General features: G+C 29.1%; 1 protein-coding gene across 3 annotated transcripts in view; it reads right to left on the bottom strand.

Annotated features, from left to right (window-relative positions):
* Window positions 1–25,186, bottom strand: part of LOC123297962 (zwei Ig domain protein zig-8-like) — a 546,183-nt gene that overhangs the window by 159,808 nt on the left and 361,189 nt on the right. For 2 of the 3 annotated variants that reach the window (XM_044879804.1, XM_044879802.1), the window contains exon 2: window positions 9,506–9,669. In XM_044879804.1, the coding sequence (XP_044735739.1) occupies window positions 9,506–9,669 (164 nt within the window). Of the gene's footprint in view, window positions 1–9,505; window positions 9,670–14,651; window positions 14,658–25,186 lie in introns of those variants that run through there. The other variant, XM_044879805.1, reaches the window with a different exon arrangement.

Here is a 25,186-nt window from a genome sequence, read left to right as displayed (position 1 = left end):
CAGAGAGGTATTACAGTTTAACTATTTTTATCCGATATATTTATAGGGCCCATTGAGGTACATATTTGTTTGAGGATGGAGGTATAGTAGTCTATTCTATAGTATAACCAACCATATAACTTAAATATCCATTTGTGAATTCAACTGTAAAACAATTTAACAAATTGACTACCACCGGAGCTTGCTAGCTCTGTAGCATTCACCAACTAACTATATTTTGAAAAATGATGTACTTACATCTGTTTATTATTATCAGACATTATTTCCATAATGAAACTACTATTACATGAAAATTCAATTCAGAATGAGAAAGTATTATTATTGAGGCGTAATTTTAATAAAACATAATAACAATAGTCCATTTATTGAATAAAAATTATTTGGTCTCGTGATGGCTGGTAAATATACAAAAATAATAGTAAGCTCTCTTTCATGAATTCAAAATTTCCTCCTTCTCTTTGAATACTATTTTTAACCAACGAAACAAAAAAGGGGTGTTATAAGTTACACAGCAGTCATGTACGTCTGTCTGTGGCATCGTAGCGTCTAAACGGATGAATCCATTTGAACTTTTTTGTTTCGTTTGTAAGTTAATTTAATGGGGAGTGTTCTTAGCTATGTTTCGAGAAAAAGTTTAGATTTTCGTACTCCAAACAACTAAAAAATAGGCATTGATCCTCAAAATCGTCGTAGTTAGGAGAAGGCTCTAAGCAAAAATATAATTTAATAGATAGTGTTCTTCGTTTCAAGTGCGAGGTCAGGATTCCGTACTCGAAAAATTTCTGTAGGTTTTTTGTTTTTTTTATATTTCACTAAAATATTTTTGTGAAATTGCGTAGAATGTATGTACTAAAATTCCTAAATGATATCTAAAATATTAAGTGATATCATGGATAGTATAAAAAAAGTCATCTTCTTTCGTCCTCTATTCCAGAAACGAAGTGTTTGCGGGTGTATGGGCATTTTTTTTTTTAAAAAATAGACTAAAAGATCTCTTAATTGTTTTGACATTTCTATGGAAGTACTCAATGTTAGTGCCAGTAACGTAAAGCACGTTAAGTAAGTGAAAGCGTTAGGAAATTTTATGTTTTCGTGCGATGAGAAATTTCTGATGTAGTTTTGGCACGTAACTTGACGCATATGTTAATATTGAACCAAAGTTTGTGGGATAATAAATAAAATTCGAGATAAAAAATTTATCGCGTTCGGGATCAAGGAGAGCTCATAATTAAACTGTACATATTATCAAAAATAAAATATTCTTTTAAATTAACAAAATAAAACATAGTTGTCCAGCGAAGCAGATGGAAAACGGTATGTTTTTAGCCCCCAACCAAAAAAGCGGTGTTATAAGTTTTATCGCTATGTGAGTATGTCTGTCTGGCTGTCTGTGGCATCGTAGCACCTTAACGGATGAATCGTTTGGTTTAATTGGTAAATTGGTTTAATTTTGATTTTTTTTATTTCGTTTGAAAGGTAATTTTCTGGGAAGTGTTCTCAGCTAAATTTCAAGTGCGACTTTTGGGTTCCTTATCCAGAACAACTAAAAGGCAGGCTATAACCTTCAAGATCGGTTCAGTCTGGAGAAGGCTCTAAGGAAAAAGTAATAAATTTCACTTGTATTGGAAAGTTACTCATGTTGAAGTAATTAATGGCAGAACACTAAATGTTTATAATTACATGTGTAATTCAATTTTTGAGTTTTTCTTGAGTGTTCAAATTTGCCATCTATTTCACATTTCACATTTAGATGTATATTTTTAATTTACTGAATTTTCTTCAGCGTGACTTTTTATAAGTTTTTATGGCTTCGAAAAGTTCAATGTAATTTATTATTGAAAACAAATAATTCATTATCAGTTGTAATTCGTTGAGGCATGTTAAATGGAATACATTTTATTACACTTAAATTATATAATCGTTTTGATGAACCCAATGTTGAAAAACACAAAAAAATAACAATCAATATTGTTTTAATTATCTTTGGAGAAAATAAGATTAAAAACAGAATATAGATATCTGATTATTTGATGATATTTATTTTTCACCGTTTACTATTAAATGTTTCACGCACCGAGAGATCAGTAATAAAAAAGAGTTGTAAAAAAAAGAAAAAAAAAGTTTTAAAATGTAGGTACCTCCTTAACCATTCAAAAATGGTAAATGTATTATTTGCACATGACTGGTTTTATTCTGTTAATAATTAGTTTTTTTATCCTCCAAACCAAAAAAAAGGAGTGTTATAAGTATGCCTGTCTGTCTGTGGCATCGTATGCAAAGATTTTAATTTTTTTGGTTTTATTTGAAAGGTAATTTTAACGTAGAGTGTTCTTAGCTTTGATTAAAGTGCGAGCTTAGGTTTCGTACTCGCAAAAAATAAAGAAATTGGCGAAGATCTTCAAAATCGATTCAGTTTCAACATATAAATAATTACTATAGCAATGAATGGTCAAATAAACCTGGCCCAATTCATTTTGAAAAGTGAAATGGTAAAATAATTAGGTAATTCAAAACAATTATTCAAAAGAATAAAGTCACCTCAAAAAAAAAAAAATATTTCCAAAAATTTGTCCCAAAAAATGATAGTTGTAAAACGGTCGAACCGACTTGATTGAGAACATTTTATAGATCAGTTTCCAGAAATCGGTTTACAAGGAATAAATCGCATTTGTAAGGTGTTTCTTAAATTTTGTAAATTTCACTTGTCACATGTTTTTCCTATGCTACGTGTGTTAAAAATGTCATTTTTAATAACTATTTTCTCATGTTTGTGAGGATTTCATAAGATTTTCCTGATTGCAAACCCATTTACCTTAATATTTAATAACTTTTATCTTAAAAATTTAATACATTAAAGTATATTCCATAGCTATATGACTTTTTTGGGATTTATATAACATGATGAAAAAAAAATGATGGTATTAAAACGCGTAATATTGAAGACTGTATGTAAGAAACATTTTATTGTTAAGTGATTGAAGTGAGTAGTAGAAAGTTATAAGTAAATGAGTATCATTGAAATAAAATTTTAAAACAAAAGTTCAGTTCAGAGTAAGAGAGAGCATAAAAAAAGTTTTTAATTAATTACAAATTCTTGTTAAAGGTTCTAAACAAATTTCATTATAAAATGTAAAACGAATGGAGAACTTCAACCACCAGACACCTTTTTCCACTTATTGTGAAACGCTTTTTTTTCATTCTTTTACTTTTTTTTGTTTCGTTTTAACATTTTATTACTCATCTAATTATATTGAATGGGAAACAACCATATTATTACAATTTTAATGGTTTTTATTGTACTTCACAACAACTAAAAGTCTTCTAATTTTTCGTTTCATAAAACGAAGTATACATGGTGTCTCTAAATCACCGTACCAAATACAAAACATGAATTTCTGGCTTAAATCCAAGATATTTTTCTACCTTGTGCAGCGTCGTTAATTATTGATTTAATTTTACGAAATTTTTCTTCTAATATCAGGAAAACAATAACCAATTAAAATAAGCAAAGTTGTAGAAAATGAAATATTTACCTTCAGGCCATAGTCTTCAAGGTCTTTTTCCATAAGATAAGCACTTACAGAAAAATTTACGTTTAAGGTTCCATAATTCAAAGTTTGAATTATTTATTTTACTACTATGAACAAAAAATTCTTTGTTAATATTTAACCGAAAATTGGTATGATAACAAATTATAGTAAACTTCTTCTATTATAAAATCTATGTACTCCTAATATTTCGACAAATTCTCCAAATTATAAACGATTTTTCACGAAGTCCTAATCGTTAATGTTGTCGAACAAAACCACAGGAATTTTTGTCATACCATTTTCTTACTAATTCACAATTTATTTTTGGTTCAGTGATTTTTGAATACCCTGTATATAAAAGCCGGGTGTCGAATGCCGTATTCCATTCAATTTGATGTGAACAAAAAATTGTTAATTTTCAACTTTATGTGTCACGAAATGATCAATAAATGCATATATAGTTTGGAAATTCAGTCAACATTAGGTTCAGTTAAGTTGAAGTGAGTCTATACTCGCTGAAAATGGAAGTTCGTTATTTTCTCAATGTTCATTTCATCGTCTCATCTAATCCATTTATAAAACCTTACGTTAAGAATATTCTTGCAGAATTCATTTTTCGTCCCTCATTTTTGTAGTTTGATCGCGGCAGCTCAGCTTCTTGTAATAGCTCTACTAGTTTTGAATTTTATGTTTAAAAAACATTTGTTGCAAAAAATGTTTGTAACTTTTTTTTTTTTTTGGGAAAAAACTAGTAATTGTAAAAAAGCAACTCAAATTCTCTATCCATCCAAAGTTTTTTGTCTACCTGGCACTGATTTCTTTTAAAACATTTTCTTTCAGAATGAATATATTTGGTACGAACCACATTCAGTAAGAATTTAGGGACCTATTCCTAACTTTAGGGACTTCCGAACTATAATTTAGCCCAGTTATCTTTTATTTATTTATTTCTTGTTAGAATAATTGTTATGGTCTAGTATATTGAATTGTATTATTTTGACTAAAATATTGTTCATCTTTGGGTACAGATATTGTAAAGAAACCTTCAACAAGTTTTTAAAAAGACTATGGATATTTCTTCCAAAATGCGTACTCATATTTAGCGTTAAGACAACAACTGATAGAATTCCATGCCGTAGGGTATAGATGCGTAAAGATAATATTTGAAATTATATGTTTATATTTGATAACAATTTATTAGATATTTTTCAGTACTTTTATTTTAGGTTCCGTAACCACGCCAGACGATTTTATTTTACACAAATTGCTTTCCTGTATAGGAACTGATTTTATTTTACAAACAGATAACTTTCAGAAACTTCAGAATAGAACTATTTATCTAAAAAATATATATATTTAATCATTTATTCAAGACTGCCAGAAAAAATTTGTAGATTACATTCGAAAAGTTTTTTTTTGAAATTACTAGGTCATCTACTAATACCTACTAGAAATAAGAAAGCAAAAAATGCTTTTATATTTTATCAAAGGATTTTCGTTTTTCACTTAACCCATCAAAACCCGCAATATGAGCATTTTGGAACCACAAATGGAATATGTGGTTAAAACTATTTCTATCTTCATATACATTTATCGATTTTCGAATTTTGAATTTGAAAATTTTTCATAAATATCAAAAATAAAATAGTCCAACTCTAACTTAGGGGGCGTCCATAAATTACGTGAGATGATTAAGGGGGGGGAGGGGGTCGAGTCAAATATCATCTAATCTCACGTTGGGGAGAGGGGGGGTCTCGACAAATATCACGCAATTTTTTTTCTGATTGAAACAAAAAAATATTATACTATTTTGTTGAATTTAATCCAAATTGTATGTACATGTTTAAAATTTAATCTTAAGCGTTAACATAATATGATTACGATTATTCACTAATTCGTTCGGAAAAAAATTATTTCATTCATACTTCGACGTTATATATCTACTGAATGTCGAACCACCATATTTATTTTATACTAAATAGCTCAATTTAGTCTGAATTCACGGTACAGTGTAGCCTGTCCTTTGTTTTCGCGCCACTATCAGCCGAACTTCTTTTTACAATAAACAATCTAACGCGTTTACGTAATAAACCCACATTCTGAAAAATCTCACGTGAGATTGGGGGACGGGGGAGGAGGTTGACTAAAACCTCACGACATCTCACCAAGGGGAGAGGGAGGGACAGAAAATTTAAAAAAACATCTCACGTAATTTATGGACGCCCCCTTATGATATAACGTAAAAACTGCGGCAAAATAAGGGACGTCATACAACTTGCCCAAGTAGTCTATCTAAATGTTAAAATAAACTGCAGAAATAAATGTGAAATACCAACTGATGAGCGATTACGATGGTTAAACCGAGCGAAACTAGTAAGTAAAATGCTAGGAATTTTCTAACTCGTTTAGACTGACTAGCCCGTAGTATAAGAAGGTCCTAATTATATAAATTTCTGTTATTATATTCCATCTGTTGAAACATTATTTAAATGGCTAAAAACAAGTACACAGAACCACATATTTATAAAATAGACTTTCGAATATTTTCTAAGAATGTATGCAATGAGTACATTCCGAAGTTATTACAAAATATAGAGAAATAAAATATTTCTATAAAAAAAAATTGATAAAACAAAATTACTTTCCTCATCATGAACTTAAAAATATAGTCTAATTTTTAGAACTGCAACAAGAAGAAAAAAACGAAAGAAATATAAATAATAACAATAAAAGTTGTGTTAAATACACCACCTACAAATGAAAAATATTCACGAAATATGGAAATAATAATTTTAATGAAAAAAAAAGATGTGAACGCCATACAACATCTATATAAAAATATAAGAATGAAATCTGTTGGGAACTCATAGAATACTAGCTGGGAACTACCCGCTTTGCTGGGCAACATCCCCACTTGCACCCCTCCCTCCACATTTCCTTGCGTTGGATAACAGTTTTGTAATGTACACGTCATGCTCTTTTATTTGATACCCCACTTAGGTATATTTGTAAATATTCGATATTTCCTTCCCACTTTCTCGCTACACCTTTCTACCCTCCGAAGGTTAAAAAAATTTCTAAATGTAATTTAAAACATTCTGACCAAGTTTTGAACTATTAAAAGCCATAATTGAAAAATATGAATTTTTTATTCATGATCACCCCCGCAACCCCCCTTGTGGGTGGAATTTCGTAAAATCCGTTCTTAGCTGACCTCTACTTGGCAAAAGGAATATTCCTGCCAAATTTCAAGTCTCTAGGTCTTATAGTTCCAGAGATATCGTGATGAGTGACTATCTATATCTATAGAAAGTCTCCTATATATTTATAGATAAAATATTCAAAAACTCGGCATTTAAAAAGCCGAAAAATACATTTTCTTTTCGAGGCTCCCCTCGATACCGATACTGAAAATTTTGACCACAAAACTTATAATTTAAAACTATTCATTAATTACCTTTAAAACTATTTTTGAGTAGAATTTAAAAAATTTATAATTCATCCCCAAAAAAAAAAAAAAAAAAACAAAAATTGAGAAGAAAACGAATTAAAAGTTTGAGTCGACATTTAAACCGGTATTTGTTTATGAAGAGGTTCAACATGCCTTTTCGGAACATTTGGGAAAATCGATTCAGTTTGTAAAAGTCATGACATATAATTTCAACATATAAATATTTACTCTGAAAATGAATGGTCAAATAAACCTGGCTCAATTCATTTTGAAAAGTGAAATGGTAAAATAATTATATAATTCAAAACAATAATTTAAAAGAAGAAAGTCAGCTCAAATATTTCAATTAAAATATTTCCAAAAGTTTGTCCCAAAAAATGATAGCTCTCTGTTCTAAGTATTCTTTTTATCTCATCTGATGTCTTTGACCATCACTTTGATATTGATTTAAGAAGAAGTTTTTGAAGTTTATCTCTGCATCGGTAGTTTTCTCAACAGACTCGTAGCCCCTAAAAAGTCGAGCCGACTTGATTAAGAACATTTTATAGCTAAGTTTCCAAAAATCGGTTTACAAGGAATAAATCGCTTTTGTCGGGGGTTTTTTAAATTTTGTAAATTTCACTTGTGAGAAACAAGGAATAGCGAAATGTTAAGCTTTTTTGAAAAAATTTTCTGGTGAGAAATATTATCCTTATGTTATGACATATACAGATGTTAAAACAAACACATTCACACACATATTAAAGCCAAGAAAGTACATCTTAAGCTTAGATTCTTCTTATTTTTTTAGGTACATACTTAAAATTAAGATACTGAAGAAGAAAAGAAGGAAAAAACTGCGAGTAATCATTCTTCACTTTTGGGGTGTGTTTGTTCTTTCTACATTTTTCTTTTTTTTTTTGTGTAAGCCTCATCATAAGAGATTTTGAACATTATGATATTACGTAGAAGAAGATTTGAATAATTAACAGCTTTAGTTTACTTCTATAAATTTTAATTATATTTCTTATTTTGCTGGTGTTATTTTATTTTATTTTTTTTAATTCTATTATCACGTAAATCTGTTTCGAGAATATTTCTTTTGTTAAATAAAAATATACAAATGTTGTTCATTTTTTAAGAACCTTTTTTGTTATTTTCCTTACCTTAAAAATTATAAAATAAAACAATAAAATTTAAAAATTTTTATAAATGGTCGATTTATCGTGTATGAAATTCGAATTAAACTGTACTCAGTGAGGTTTATGCTGAGCGACATTAATCGCAGTACCAGTGAAATTAATCGCAGTTCATGTTATACCTACTTACATCACGAAAATATTAAGTCAGGACTGTTATGGTTAAATTAAATTTTATAATCTTTTATTTAACTCAGAACGTATGTAATGTTTTTACAGGTCCAACTGAATTTTAAAGCAAGTAGCCTCAACCAATTGAGCTGAAATTTGTCCTGTTAGCTCAGCTTCGATAACAATTCATTTTGGAGTTATGCTCTTTGTTGTGCGTTGGGCAGATGGGACGTCCGATACAGACACTTTTTTTTGGATAAAATATTATCATCAATTAATTATGATATTCTCATTGAGGAAATTGTTTAGTAACTACGATTTTTGTTTTCGTTAGGTCTAAGCCTATCCAGGCAATAAATTTTTTTTTCAAATAAACATACGTTTTTTAGTCTTTAATTAAAATTTTAACAAAAAGCATTTTTTCAGAGCCGTTCAGAGAGTTGAACTAAAAGTTAGAAAATTTTGAGTTGCTCATACTTTTTTTCTTCAGTTGCTTATACATTACTATTTGCTCCGAATCATCCATGACATTTTAAATTGATGGGCGCTTCTAGTTTTAAGAAATAGTCATGTATGAGTGACGCAAAGGAAAATATTTTAATTAAACATTTATTTACTATAAAATGGACAATATCATCACTTGAAAAAACTAAAGTTTAATAATTTACGTGGCCATTGTGACCTGTTTATAGACGTGAGACGTCCAAAATTCACCGTAGCCGCAGTAACATTAAATAGAATAGCTATTTCACTCAAAAAAAAATCAACGAACGTATCTATTATGAGCGGCAATTAACGCTTGTATTTTGTTTTAAAGTTATTAAGTTTTGAAAAATGGTCGAGTAGTAGATACCCGGCAACAATGACATCGGTATAAGTACATAAGTTATTTCGTCGTAAGTACTTAAATGAACTTTTCGAAAATCGATAAGGTTTTAGCAATCGTCTTCTACATTATCAAGAACTAAAACGATAATATACGAGTAAGTATAAACAATGGTAACATATGAACTGCAGAACAATAAAATAAATTTCCACTTTTGCATTAAAAGTTTAACAATATCGTTTTAAAATTGTGTATCAGTAATATTATGTGAAATGTTTTTAATAAAATAAGTACAACATATTATAACCAATATTCAATTATTTATCAAACAAAACACAAAATATTTGTGTAAGTTTTAGGGAATGAAAATTTGATAATAGAATAGTTTTGAATTAAAATTTGTACTCACCGCTTTATCACCAAGTTGTTCAACACGACAATGTAAGAAGGCGGTCTGTCCAACTGCTGTGGTCACATTCCGTGGTACATTAAATTCGAAATACGGATATGAACTAACATTGTTCCCAAGTCCTCCATCGTCATGCTGTGGGGATGCCATTGCTATCCCTATGCCTGTTAAATAACAATATACGATATTAGTATTATTAAACTATTAAGTTAATGCATACAATGTATTTGTGTATTTATTATATACATTTTATACAGGGTGTTAATATTAATCGATAGATTCCAAAATCTGTTACAATACACGAGCTATAAAAATCTGATTCAGACAAAAATTATGCAGTTGGAAATGGTAAATCTTAATATATATATTTCTTGTGTGCGTGTGTATGTAATTGAACTCCTCCTAGACGGCTGGACCGATTTTGATGAAATTTTTTGTGTGAGTTCAAGGGGATTCGAGAATGGTTTAGATTCACAATTTGGTCCAGTACAACTGTTTTTGAGGGCTCCGTACCAAAAAAATGAAATTTCATTAAATGGTGGGAGCGCATATAAATCATATCACATTATGTATACTATGTGTACTATGTATTTTTAATAGTATTCAGGTATTGTCAATAGGCATTTATTAGAGCCATATGCGAGCGCAGCGAGCTCTACTATCAAAGGTCAGGCCAAAGGTCGAAGGTCAGGCCACTCCAATAAATAGGAGTTAAATTGGGGTTTAGCGGGATGGGTTTAGCGGACAGGCTAAACGTAGTATAGGTATTCATGAATTGGAGTTACGTTTTTACGGGACAACGTCCGTCGGGGCCGCTAGTGTTTTTATAAATCTAATTTAACCTAGGTTTTTGGGATCTTTTAATCATTCACTTATCTTCCTTGCATAATCTAATTTAATCGAAAGTAACCGACTATGATCTAGTCTAAGCAGAAATCGTACCCGAATTCTTATTGGATTAAGCCCATTTCACAATTAATATCACTTATTTTATACCAAATGCAATATATTAGTAGAGAAGACAATTTCATTTTAATCTGTAATAACAGAAAGTAAAGACCGAATATTTATAATTAACTTCGTATTTCCATGATACGCGTTGTGGAATAACCAACAAAAAATATTTCTTATCTCAATAAAAAAATTATTCACCATAACGTTACATCACTTTATCCCATAATTACATATTGTCAGAATTTTATAGGTACTCGTTGATAAAATAAAATTGTTTATTATATAGAACAAAATCACTCTCAATGTCTTAGAAACACTCTGTAGTCTACAATATGCATATTTATTTGGATAGTGTGTATAAACCAATCATTTTGTGAAAATAGTTTAATTAATTAATTTAGAATGAAGCAATCAGTTCATTGTTTATTTATTATTAGCTATAAACTTTTCTGTTGTATCTCGATTATTTAAATTACTGTGGAAATTTTGGTATGCGATGACTAAAATTGTTATGGCTAGTTAGTTATAATGTTTAGTATAACCACATAGTTTAACAGAAATCACGTTTCATGTCAACAAAATTCTTTAATCAGTCTATGTATTTTTGCGTCTAGTTTGAATTATCTAACTTTTCGAATCCAGGATGCACGAAAGAATTGCTCTTCCTTTCATAGAAAAAAGCGAAAATATTTCTTTGTGTCACAATTTTAAATTGATTAGTATAAATCCCTTTAAAATTATTCGATTTATTCCTTGTAAACCGTGCGTTTAGGGGCTACCATGCCACTGAGAAACACACAGACGCACAGATAAACACTTTTAACTTATAACACTCCTTCTTAAATCATTATCAAAGTTATGACCAAGGACATCAGATGAGATGAAAAGGATACTTAGAGAGCTATCATTTTTTGGGACATATTTGTGGAATTTTAAATATTTTAGATGACTTTGTTCTTTTGAATTATTGTTTTGAATTACCTAATTATTTACTATTTCACTTTTCAAAATGAACTTAGCCAGGTTTATTTGACCATTCATTTCCATAGTAATTATTTATTTTTTATAATTATAAGTCATGCCTTTTCCAAATTGAATCGATTTTGAAGATCATCGCCAATTTTTTAGTTTTTTCGAAAAGAAAGACACTCTCCGTTAAATTACCTTTCAAATGAAACCAAAAAAATCGGTTCTTCCGTTTAGACCACAATGCCACAGGCACACACTCATAGCGGTCAAACTTATAACACCCTTTTTTTTTATTTGGGGGTTAAAAAGAATCTTGCCGAACGTATATTTTAGTTTCTCTTCCGTGAATATAGGGTCTTTGATATTAGATTTAAAAAAATATAAAGACGGCGTCATCATATTTTCTCTATTTTCTGTTTTTACAGTTAACTATTCGGTTATGTATTTATTTTTGTATGTAAAAGCGAAAAATTATGACTTTCGACTATATCCCCCTAATACTGAATAACTAATGTCTCTAATACTGAGTAACTTAAATTTACAAAGATTTAACTAAGATTTAAACAATAAAGAATCTTTTTCCGTATAAATTGTAAAAGAAATGTACATTTTAAAAACTAAAAATTATAGCATTCGCATGTTCGTATAGTAAAATGTGTATAATATGAGGTAAAATTGTTCTGTATAGAAATAAACTTGCAATATTCTATACGAACTTTAAACTCAGCCTACTACAAATTTCAAATCGATATTCCTATAAATAACAAAAATATGAGGGTATCTTAAATGCGACACACTGTACATGCAAACCTAAAATTGATACATTAAATGTTGATTAATTTGATTGAAAATACAGAATATTATCTAAAAAATATTAAAAATGTTGAAATCTGAAATATGGCATAACAACTTACCAAAGATTTATATTACGTTGGGTATGATTAATAAAAGAATATGCAATAGTCAGCTTATAAATAGACCGTCAAAATTACCAAAATTTTTACGTTTTCCTCAAAAATATTTAATTTTTTGTTTATTTGAAAATAAAATCATATAAACAACCAGTCTTAAGCTTGCCTGCATTCTAATAAAAGGTTCTTATTTCGATACAAAACGTGTTCAGTTAATATCAATATCTGCAAAGAAACTACAGAATAATTCAAAGTACATGGTACTCTAGGTATCGTAATCTTTTTCTATACGTAAAACTAATTCCATGACTTTTCAAAAGTATGTATGCCATATACTTATATGTAGCAAATGTAGTTTTCTTTCTATATATAAAATAATACTCTCTTAATGTGACAATATTTTTGAAAATTATTAGAGTTTAAATTTCAAGCAGCAAACTTCATTAATAAATAACATAGTTGAATGTTACAGTATGCTATTTAAAAGTTATAGGTACTGTTATTATACTCACATTTATGCTTCGATAACTTTTACTTACTTTTTACTCTTACATATAATATAACATTATTATACATACATGTATAAATCTACAGTTTGTCTAAAAATTAATGGTTAAAAAAAACCAAAATTAAATAAAATTTAAATAGACCTGACTAATTGTTTGCGGTACTATTTGATTTATACTAAACCATTCAACTATTTAAGTATGAATTCTATAAGCTCAAATGAATGCTATACTCGATTATTTTTACACTTCCAAGTTCCTAGTTATTCGGGCTAGCACTCTATTTCATACAAAAAAATAAGAGACGTTTATCCGTCTGATAAATAATTATGGTATCACGCCTTTCAAATTGATGTTTTAAATCTAATAATTTATAAAAGATTGGATTAATTTTATTAAACTATACAATAAAGAATGAAATAGTTACAATTTTAAATATTTCCATTCATTATTAAGTGATTCCGACAAGGTTATATCTTATACTGGCGGAGTTGTCAAACTTTTTTTATACTTACTATTAAATAAAAGGCAATTAATTCGTAATTAAAGATTCTATTTCCGCTTATTATTTTAAAATTTAAACTAAGCAATAATTCATATATTTTTTCCCACAAATATTAAGTTTTCCCTTTTAATCATTTTGGAAATTCCATTATAGCCAACTTAAATGCCTTTTATCCGAAGAATGGATATCAGAAATATATTTATAGTCTAGTTAACAAGTTCAAATTGCTGAAATATAGACATAATTAATGGACGTAAAAGAATCTGCGATAGATCGTTGGATTCGGAATGATTTCTAGAAAAATGTGCCATATTAGTTTTTCAGCACATAAAAAATAGGAAAATTAACAAACAATTAAAGATGAAAAAAATATAAAATTTTTTAAGTTTTACACAAAATGTAAAATCATCCATTTTTGGCTAATATCAAAAAATTATTAGCAACAAAGCAATAAAATTTTTTATACTCTTTTGGCGTGATCTTGTTAAGTGTATATACATAAAAAGGACTCCACGAAGCCAAAACATGTTACGCTAATTATTTAAACATTTTTTTAGTTTACAATTAAGACGAAAATTCGAGAAAATTTTGTTCATTTACAACTGTCTAACTTGTTCAAAAATCGACTTTAAGATAAATTTTTATCGATAATAATAATGTGTTTAAAATACACAATAATTTTTCAAATTTCTAAATTAATATTAAATAACGCAAAAAAATTCTTTAGTTTCAGATAATCGTCAGTGTTAATTTTAATTATAAATGGTGAAGATAAACTTTCGGGAATAGGATTTTTATTGGAAATTTCCTCCCCTTTAAGATTTTTTTTTAGTTTTTTAAATATTAATAATTAATATTTATTATTATTTTCGAAAATCGAAATAAATGTTTTTTATCTTTAATTGTTTATAACTTTTGCAATTTTTAATGTGGTCAAAAACGCTTCTGGCACATTTTTCTAGACATCATTCCGAATACAACGAGACTAATATTTCTGTATTTCACCAATTTGAACTTTACGACTTGACTATAAATATGAAAAACGAAAAACAATTGTGTGAGACTGATATTAAAATCCTATTTATCACATAAGCGGAAACAAATAAAACAAACACCACAAATAACAATACAAACACAGATATTTAGACATATTCATAAATTTTTCTGCTGTAAGGATTTTTTTCTCTCTCTTTAAAGAATATGATAAAATCCAATCTTATCTTGACACTTAAATTCAATTTGTATCATATACGAATATAGCTGTTCTTTTGAATTATTCTGTATAAATGCATGTAAAGAACCATAGTATATAAGAAATACTCTTAAATACATATATGCATTATGCATTACTCAATGCAATACAACTTATGCATTACTCAAAATTTTCTTTTACAGAACTTCTGTAACTCATTTTAAGTAATAATTATTTTGGATTGTACCAAATATAACTGGGTATAATATATCTATTTTTTAGTAAAGTTCCAAAAAAAGGCAGCGAATTAAAATATTATATATTTGTCTGCTATTAATTTATAGGTCTTTTTATTGGAAAATCGAAAACCATAATTCATAATGAACCTGCGGGAAACCACAATACATTATGCAATAGTAAACATACCCGCCACTGTTTATTCATTAAAGCCCACGAACTGATAAGGTAACGAAATCACTGTTTTTGTCTTTTATTTGAGAAACTTAAGTTTGTTAATAAAGAAAATGAGGTTTTAAATGTAGCTCCAGTGTGGAAGTTGACTTTTCAGTTTTCATATCTCGAAGATGTTAGTTAACATTTTCTGCTGTCTATATTAAGAGTAAGATACGAACAACACATTACGTAGGAACAATTAAAAAAAATTGGATATATTGAAAAGGTCGATAAATCGTTAAAAAATAAAACTACTAGCTCTTTTTCAACCCTTTCGATATTTACAAACTTCACGCTAATTGATTGTACGATTTGTATTATCATTCTTTAATGATATACGACTGGTAAACAAACATCCTGGAAATAAGAAAGTCGAAAGCATGCATTTTCATAAATTTGTTACTGGAAGCACGATCAAAACCTCAGTTTTCTATATTAACGAATTTATCTAAATCAATCTCCTTAATAAAAACATAAAGAAGTATCAGTTTACGGTCTTTTTTATTAATGAATAAACGTAAAAATTCATAAACTCTAACTTTCTGCCGCGTAGTAAATAAGCTCCGGAGTCAATGTGTAGCATTTTCTCTAATAAGACATAATACAGAGTATCCTTTTATAAGATAAGGGTGAAAAAAGAAATAAAATGAGTAAAAATTGAAAAAATTTTCTGCTCCTTTCCAAAAACGTCCCCTAACGACCGCACAAATGCTACGCAATACGAGCAACTAATATCAATCAAACCATTTAACCCTTTTTCGGGCGTTTGGAAGGAGGTAGGAAGGAAAGGACTGCTTGTATGTAGCATCTGTGCGATCATTAGGGAGCTTATTTGGTAAGGAGCAGAAATTTTTCTTAATTTTTACTCATTTTATTCCCTTCTTTCCTTCTATCTCGAAAATCCGCATCAACTCAGAAGCTTGTTTACGTAAGTAAGGGTTCATGGATTTTTGTACGTACCATATCCTAGAATAGATCCATTTCTATGTAGTGCTTTTTTTTCTAATGTAAACTCTAAAATGGTTAAGTTTTCTCGACGCTTTACTTCAATAAGCTGTTTATTTTCCATCGTTCGCACATTCATTCGTGCCTTAGATTATGAATTTTTATCTATAGAAACTATGAAATGGTTTTTAATAAGTAATAACGTTGAAACTTAGTGGAATTCCGCTCGTGCATAAAATTGAAAATATTATATATGCAAGTTTTGTTTGTACAGAATTAATTACATGTAGTACTCGTACTTACTTGTACAACATGTAGTATCATCTATTTAACAGTTACAATTTTAATATGAAATAACTAAAGCATTCATTCTAAATTGAATATTTTATAACTTTATGAATACAACTAGAGTGATACCCACCCGCTTCGCTGGGCTTAAAAGAAAAGATTTATAAAGATTGCTCTCGCTTATCCCCTTTCTATAACACTCGATATAATGGCAAGGATTGTTTTACACAGGTAAATATATGAATGGTTTTTGTATTTTTTTAAATGTATAATAGTCGTAATTATTTATTGAGTATATCAGAAAAGATGGCCATGAATTATTTTATATTGACAATTTAAATAGAAATCTGTAATTTATGGCAAAGTCAAATGACTACTTTTACAAAAATCTGTATTTTATGGTAATGTCAAATTAAATTAATTAAAAATGTTTTTTTTATTAATATATCTTTATAAATCATATCTTATGTGTTATTCTGAAGTATGAGCTATATTGCTGTACAGTTTCATTAAAAACCATTCGCTAGTTTTAGCGTGAAAACGTAAAAAAGAAACAAACAAAGAAACAAACAAATATGCTTACTTTCGCATTTATAATATATAGAGATTTATACATATTCGCTCCGAGCGTGAATTTCGTTTCCATGACAACGATACACTACTTTAATTATAGAATTAATGGATGCATATATAATTGTGTGGATTGCATTGAAAACTTACATTTAAAATTTAATATTCTTGTTTCACAAATTTAAATAAATAATTACGATAATTAACATTTGAAAAATAATATTTGTACAATTTGATTTCTTATTTTCACAATTTTTAATGCATTAAGTTTAATTAATTAGTGTTTTTCAATCATTTTAATTTGACAGTTTCTATATCATTAACATGTAAAGAATTGCAAATTAGTCATAACAGCCCACTTTATCTCCAAAATTTTTCACTTAAAGCGCTGGCATCGATTTTATTATCCCTACCATGACTACGCACACAACGAATAAGATTCTTAGTCGCTTAATACACTATTATTAAATATTCAAAATTCTGCTTTAATCATTACTATTAATTTCTTCAAGAATGAAAGCATATTTTTGTGATTTCTACCGCAAGTGTGGTATGAAAATATACCTCTCAAAATCAATGTAATTATCGCACCATAAAAGAAACTAATAAAAGATGTAAGAAATTTTTGTGTGAATGAAATTACACTTATCTCATATTATTTCCTATGTTTTTATGAATATCTCTTCTAAAAATTAAATAATTAAAAAAATAAGCAAGGGTCATTATTGAGAATATTTGAGTCGTTGTAGATTGTATCGGACCCCGACTGTTAAAGTCGCTATATGTAAACTAGTGTCTCAGCACTTAAAAAATCGTCTATTTATACTAAAATTTTATAGCCAATTTATTATTTCTCATTAAATTTAAATTTTTTTTTTTTTTATACTATACTCAATAGGTTTTGTTTACTTTTTTATTAGCGTGTTACTATTTCGCTCCAAAAGCCACTATTTTGTTTTGTGTTTTCAAACACCTATCTAAGAACACTTCGATTTTGTTACAAATATAGTGATATCTCTTATGTAGAAATCTATTGAGCTGTTTGGAATATTGAGCTACGATGCCACTGAGAAACACATAGAATCGACGCACAGATAAACACTTTAAACTTATAACACTCCTTCTTAAATAATTATCAAGGTGATGGTCAACGACATCAGATGAGATGAAAAGGATACTTAGAGAGCTATCATTTTTTGGGACAAATTTTTGGAAATATTTTAATTTAAATTGAAATATTTGAGTTGAGTTTGTTCTTTTGAATTATTGTTTTGAATTACTTAATTATTTTAAGAATTTCACTTTTCATAATGAATTGAGCCAGGTTTTTTTGACCATTCACTTCCATTGTAATTATTTTCAAGTTAAAATTACACGTTATGTCTTTACCAAACTGAATCGATTTTGAAGGTCATCGCCAATTCTTTAGTTTTTCGAGAATGGAACTCTAAGCTTGAAACATATATACGAACACTCTCCGTTAAATCACCTTTCAAATAAAACCAAAAAAATTAAAATTGGATCATCCGTTTAGGCGCTACGATGCCACAGACCGACAAACACACAGACAGACACACAAAGCAGTCAAACTTATAAAACCCCATTTTTTAATTCTGGGGTTAAAAACATAAACCATAAAGCAGCAAATCAATTTCAAATTAAAAAAATGTATGGTATCTTTCTTTTTCGGGTCTCTTTACAACCTGCCAATATAATTTGTTTCAGTTTTCACACCAGGTAACCTAATGGTTATTTTGCACAATAAATACTATCTGTATTATTTACCCAACTATGTAAACTTGTATACCTACTCTAACTATCTTATTAACATTGATAAACAAATCTTAATGTTGTTTGATTAAATTAAATCAATATTTAACAGCCTGTATGTGGTATCTAAAATAATTCAGTACTTAATTTCAATAAATGTCCTACAAAGATCTTCTCAAGTCATGGAAAACAAATATTCTAATAACTTATTTAACTTTCTAGTCATGTTTAAGTTTATGATCAGTTTCAACATCTGTGATTTTTTGTAAACTGTTTTAATCTAAAAATTTTGCGAAATCCTGTTGCTCTCTAGCACAACAAAATTAAATTAAATGTCATGGTAATAAGGAAAAAAGTCATCCATCTTTGAAATTTTCAAAAAAAAGCTTCATATCGCGTCTTGTAATTTTAGTTGTCATACCATGCATATGTAATATGCAAGGTATACTAAGTTTAGTCCCAAGTTTGTAACGCTTAAAAATATTGATGCTATAAACAAAATTTTGGTATAGGTGTTTATAAAATCACCTAATTAGTCTATTTTCGGTTGTCTGTCCGTCTGCCTGTTAACACGATAACTAAAAAACGAAAAAATATATCAAGCCGAAATTTTTACAGCGTACTCAGGACGTAAAAAGTGAGGTCGAGTTACTAAATGAGCAACATAGGTCAATTGAGTCTTGGCTCTGTAGGACCTATTTTTTAAATTGTTAGAGATAGAACAAAAACTTAAATGTAAAAAATATTTCTTATAAAAAAATAACTAACTTTTGTTCGAAACATTTTTTTGTAAACATCGCTGTTTACCCGTGAGGGCGCAAATCAGGCGTAAATTGTATAGTAAGTATGATATGGGAATATCAGTTATATATATGTGACATGTATGTATGTGTAATGTGATAGAGTAATCTCGTCTATGCATGGTATTTCAACAATTTACTCAGTCAATTGTTTGTTTTCACTTGTTTTTCTTGTAATATTTTACTGGCGTTTTTGTCAAAATTAGTGCCCTTGATATACGATTATTATGATAATGCAGAATATCTTGATAACATGGTTCATAATTCACTAAATATAAATCGTTATTGAACCAGTAAAGTCTCAAACAACAGTAATGAATCAATAATATTTGATAAAATATGAAATTGTCTTGGTTTACTCATTAAAAATGTCTTGCATGTGCATTTTTCAAAGTATAATGAGGTAAATAACTTTTAATATACCTTTTTATTAAAAATTATTTTCTTGTCTGTGTCGTTAGCATGAATGTGTGTTTATAAATTTACTTTATGTGATTCTGGATACAAGTAGCTAGCCGCCAAAGCCCGATATGATTTACAAATTCAGTTTATTTGGAAAACTGTTGAGTTGTTATATTCTATGATAAAGCACGTAAACAAATCCATGAACCCTTTCTGCCACGTAGTAAGCTCCTAAATTGTAAGGAGTATGTATTTCTCATGTAGGACACATATTTGACAGATTGCCCATTTTGTCTTTCGTCGCTTCAAGTGGCGGAGGGGAAAGGAAATTTGTCTGCCAGTATTGCGTAACGTTTGTGCGGGTGTTGTGAAAACTTACTTTGTTTCACAGTAGTGATTACAAATTACCGTCATTCTGCCAGTTTAAAGTGTCTGCCCCTTTTTTTCCATAAAAGTACATGATGTAAGACAAAAATTGCACTTGAATTTATCATTTATGGTTACGATTCACTTTTCCCGGTACTCTTCAATCCCAACCCCTCCGAAACCGCTAAAAAGTTTTATTTGCCATTATTTTTCTCGGTTTATAAGAAATAGATTCTTTGACTTACCGTTGCTTCCAGGCGGTTAAGGTAGTTTTTTGCCCAAATTTTTCAACCTCCTCTATCGAGTTCGGAGCTTATTTACTACGCCGCAGAAAGTTAGGGTTTATGGATTTTGTGCGTGTTATATCCTAAAGCTTTCAAGTGAAAAAGCTCCAAGCTTCAAACTGAAAAATATCCGTTTTTTCGTTATTCTTATGGAACGATGAAAATCAGTAAAATCATGTGATATGTGCGACAAGTTTTCATAAGAATGAAATTTCTAGCTTCGATGCTTAGCTTAGTTATAATATAGGAAATAATAAAATTGAAATTCCCAAATGCAACAAACAAGAATCATAAGAAGAACTTTTATAAAAATCTATCTAATGTTTGTTGGTGGTACACACAAGAACCTATTATCCTCTTGTCAGAACACAAATAATACTTTCTGTTATATTATTATTACTTTTAGGATACTTTTAGCTGTATATAAAAAAGGAAAAAACATATAAATATAAATAAATGTTCTTACTTCAACCGGCTTTATATTGAATAATCGGATTTGAGTTGCCTTTTTTGAATAAAAATTATAACCTATCTTTTTTAAATACTTTATGTAAAAAATTATCTCAAAAACAGTCGTCGTGAATTTCTATAAAATTAATTTTATATATTAATATTTCTGGCATTTATTGAGCAAGAATACAGATTTGTGAGACTCAATATTTTATATAAAAAGTCATATTTTAATTATTTTAAAAATCATAAAAAAAATTAATTAAGTGTTTTCAAGAAGTTAATTGGATGTTGTATGAAGAAAGTGTCTATAAACATCCAAAACTATGATCTAATTTTTGACAATCAAATATTTAAGTTTCATGGGATAATCCTACAAAGGAAGACTATCAATCGATTTTAATTTTAACCCTATTATGGGTCACTTTGACAAAGAATATTATACAGATGTACCATTTCACCATATTTATGATTGTTAATTTAGACAACCGAAACATTTTTTTGAAAATCAAATAAAATGCCCTTAAATAGAATTACATTACTAGTAATATCAAAAGTATTTTGAAACACACAAAAAACTAAAAAGTCAAAAGTACACATTACATTAATCAAACGTGAATTTATGTTAAATCGCTACCATAAGTGCGAGAACGTTGTGAACGTTGAAGTCTAAAGATGGTTTTGAAGGAAGTTTCAGATAGATCCACCCATGGTCACAATCGGACCGATCAATCGCCACAATTTCAGCTACTGAGCACCAGAGAATTCTCACATTTCAGAAGAAAATAATTTCAATTTACCAGGAGTCACAGAGCGGTGTAGATTGTCAACGCGGGGCTTAATTCAAACATTCTTTTATGATAACATTGTGACTGGTGCTGTTTACTTAAATTTGTTGCAGGAAAATATTATGCTAAGTATTCGTGAGTAGTTTGAGAATGAAGAATACTATTATTTTCTGCAAGATGGAGCACCTCTCCACTATCATCGTAATGTGAGAGCTTGTTAGAATGAAAATCTGCCGAACAGATGGATTAAGCGCAAAGGTGTCATCGATTGATCCCCGCCCTATCTAGACATCTCGCCACTGGACTTTTTTTGTGGGAACTCATCAATGACGAGGTTTATTTGTCGGAACCGGCAACATTCGACCAATTGAAGTTGGCAATAGAGAATGCAACGAAATCCCAAATGAAATGACTCGTAACGTTTGCCGTTCCATTACTTTGCGTTGTTAGCTGATGTTTGGATCAAAATTGACATTAATTTGAACATTTATGTAGTATTTCAGTCGTTTGTTCATATGTTCGTGTTGTTCATTTGTATTTCGTGCAATGCACTTCGATGCAAAAAGAATATCGGCGAAGCAATATGGAATGTTTAAAAAATATGACAGTGCAAATATGAAAAACAAAAACATTGCAATTACACTTCATTATGAGTATAAAGTAAAACGCTAGTTTTTATGAATCTCGATTTGACTATAATTTTCAGCTTATCTATAAATATATAGGAGACTTTCTATAGATATAGATAGATAGATAGATAGTCACTCATCACGATATCTCTGGAACTATAAGACCTAGAGACTTGAAATTTGGGAGGAATATTCCTTTTGCCAAGTAGAGGTCACCTAAGAACGGATTTTACGAAATTCCACCCACAAGGGGGGTTGCGGGGGTGTTCATGAATAAAAAATTCATATTTTTCAATTATGGCTTTTAATAGTTCAAAACTTGGTCAGAATGTTTTAAATTACATTTAGAAATTTCCGAATATTTACAAATATACCTAAGTGGGGTATCAAATAAAAGAGCATGACGTGTACATTACAAAAATGTTATCCAACGCAAGGAAATGTGGAGGGAGAGGTGCAAGTGGGGATGTTGCCCAGCAAAGCGGGCGGGTAACAGCTAGTTTGAATATAAAAGTTTAACATAATATATTAGAACCATTATAATAACGATCATAGAACGTACTTATACACACGTAATGTGCATATATACCTCCCTATATGTATATTTTTTTTTTAAATAAACTAAGTTTCAATTGAAGTTTGCATTACAGACAATTTTTAATTTTCCTGAAATTGTCATCTAAAATAATGTTATCTTATCGCACATGAAACACTCAGTGTACCTTTAAGAATACAAAGAAAATAAAATTAGTAAATGGTATAATATAATCTACGTTGTGAATAAAATACTCTGAAGAAAATCGTTCGTCCATAACAAACATGACTTTTACTATTATGACCTTTATCATAGCTGTATGTGTGTGAATGTGAAAGTATACAGGTTTAAAACTTCACGAAGTCTAAATGTATGAATAATGAATTTATATGTAGAATAATGCGTTAAAAACAGGATAATTCAACAAAAAGATTATAACCTGTATCAAAATAAACTTGAACATATCTACAGGGTGGGTCATTTTAATCTGTTATGGCTATTAGCTCATTTTTTAACTAAACAATCAAACAATAACTTAAACTAAAGTTGCTGACTTGATAGGGGACATCATGTTCTGACATCAGATTGGTTCTAGTTCTTCGGGTTTCTTTAATAGCCAATTTAGATTCCAAACGGTAAGAGATAGAAAAACACTTTAAGATAGAAAGTTGATCCTCATAAAAAACTAATTTAAAAAAAATACTAACAACGAAAAAATGTTTAGCCAAAACTTGTCAGGACAAGATTGATAATTTTTACAACCTGCATACGCTAGGTATTGGACAAACCATCCAATGATGTATTGCGATCAAAACTCAGAGACAATTAATTAAAGAGAGAATTAGAAAATTATTTTACCATACCACACAAGGAGGTTCAAAATAAAACCACTACAACAGGCTTGAACTTGGTGTTAGAAGGCATTGAATAAATAAATGGAACGTACTAAAGGATAGTAATTTATAACAATACTCCAAAAATGAATAATGTATTTGGTTGTAAATCATAGATAACTTTTTTTATAGTCTAGTTATTCGTGAATTTTGTCATGACAAACAATTCCAAATAGTATTAATCGACTCTATATCATTTTTGATGAATTTCATTGTATATACAAAATACAAATATTTTTATTTTTAGTTTAGTTATTAATTCATGCGGAAACCAAATCATTAACTTTAAAGACAATTTTGATTTATTTCAAAACTCTTTAATCGGATATTAATTCAAAAATATATATATTAAAATGAAATATAGCATATTATTTTTTAATTTGCTTGAACAAAATGTCTTTTTACACGTTTTTATAAGCTTAACCTACACCCATGTATGCATGTAATGGAATCCTTGAACGTGATTGCCCCAACTTGCAGACGCCCAATTGACTTGAAAATTTGCGTTCCTATGAAAAAACCGATGACAGTACAATAATTGTATACATTTTTTTGTTTCCTATTATCCTACCCAGGATCACCAGAACTGTCAGATAGAGTAGTGGCGATGGAGTTTGCTCCTCAGGTCGAAAATCGTGAGTTTGAAATCCATTAAAGTTAATATTTTATTTTTCTACTTTGTTAACCAAAGAGTACACAAGTTCACCCCTCCGTACAAAGTGGTAGTCCAAGGGATTTGGTTAGATTAAAACGAGAAACGACAATTGTAGTTTCTTTCGAATAAACTATTTGAAATCCAGATTCAGTAGTTTTTCACAGATACAGAGCTTCCGGAAATTTCGATAAAATTTCTTATGTAAGAATAAGGCTTTTATACTTTTATTGAGTATACATTTCGAATAAACTTTTAATGAAAAGAAACTATCTCATGTTTCAAAGCTTTCTCTTGAGGTTTTATAAAGTATGGAATACCGCACTTTCCAAATTGTATATAGTCCCTATATATACCTATTATAAATGCGAAAGTAAGCATGTTTGTTTGTTACGTTTTCACGCTAAAACTACCGAATAGTTTTTAATGAAACTGTACAGCAATATACCTGATATATCAGAACATTGACATTACCATAAATTACAGATTTCTGTAAAAGTAGTCATTTGACATTACCATAAATTACAGATTTCTGTAAAAAAAAGTCAATATAAAATATTTCAAGGCCATCTTCTCTGATGTACTCAATGAATAATTACTATTATACATTTAAAAAAATAGAAAACCATACATATATTTTAACTGTGTAAAACAATCCTTACCATTATTTCGAGTGTTATAGAAAGGGGATAAAGGGGGCAAGAGCAATCTTTACCAATCCTTACTTTTAAACCCAGCGAAGCGAGTGGGTATCGCTCTAATAGTATTATAAATATGATGTTGACATAATAAATAATGATACAACATGAATGTTCGCGA

Source organism: Chrysoperla carnea, chromosome 4 (assembly GCF_905475395.1).
Source record: "Chrysoperla carnea chromosome 4, inChrCarn1.1, whole genome shotgun sequence".
In the NCBI taxonomy this organism is placed as follows: domain Eukaryota; kingdom Metazoa; phylum Arthropoda; class Insecta; order Neuroptera; family Chrysopidae; genus Chrysoperla; species Chrysoperla carnea.
Note: the sequence above shows the minus strand (reverse complement) of the source record. Positions and strands in the feature narration are given on the sequence as shown.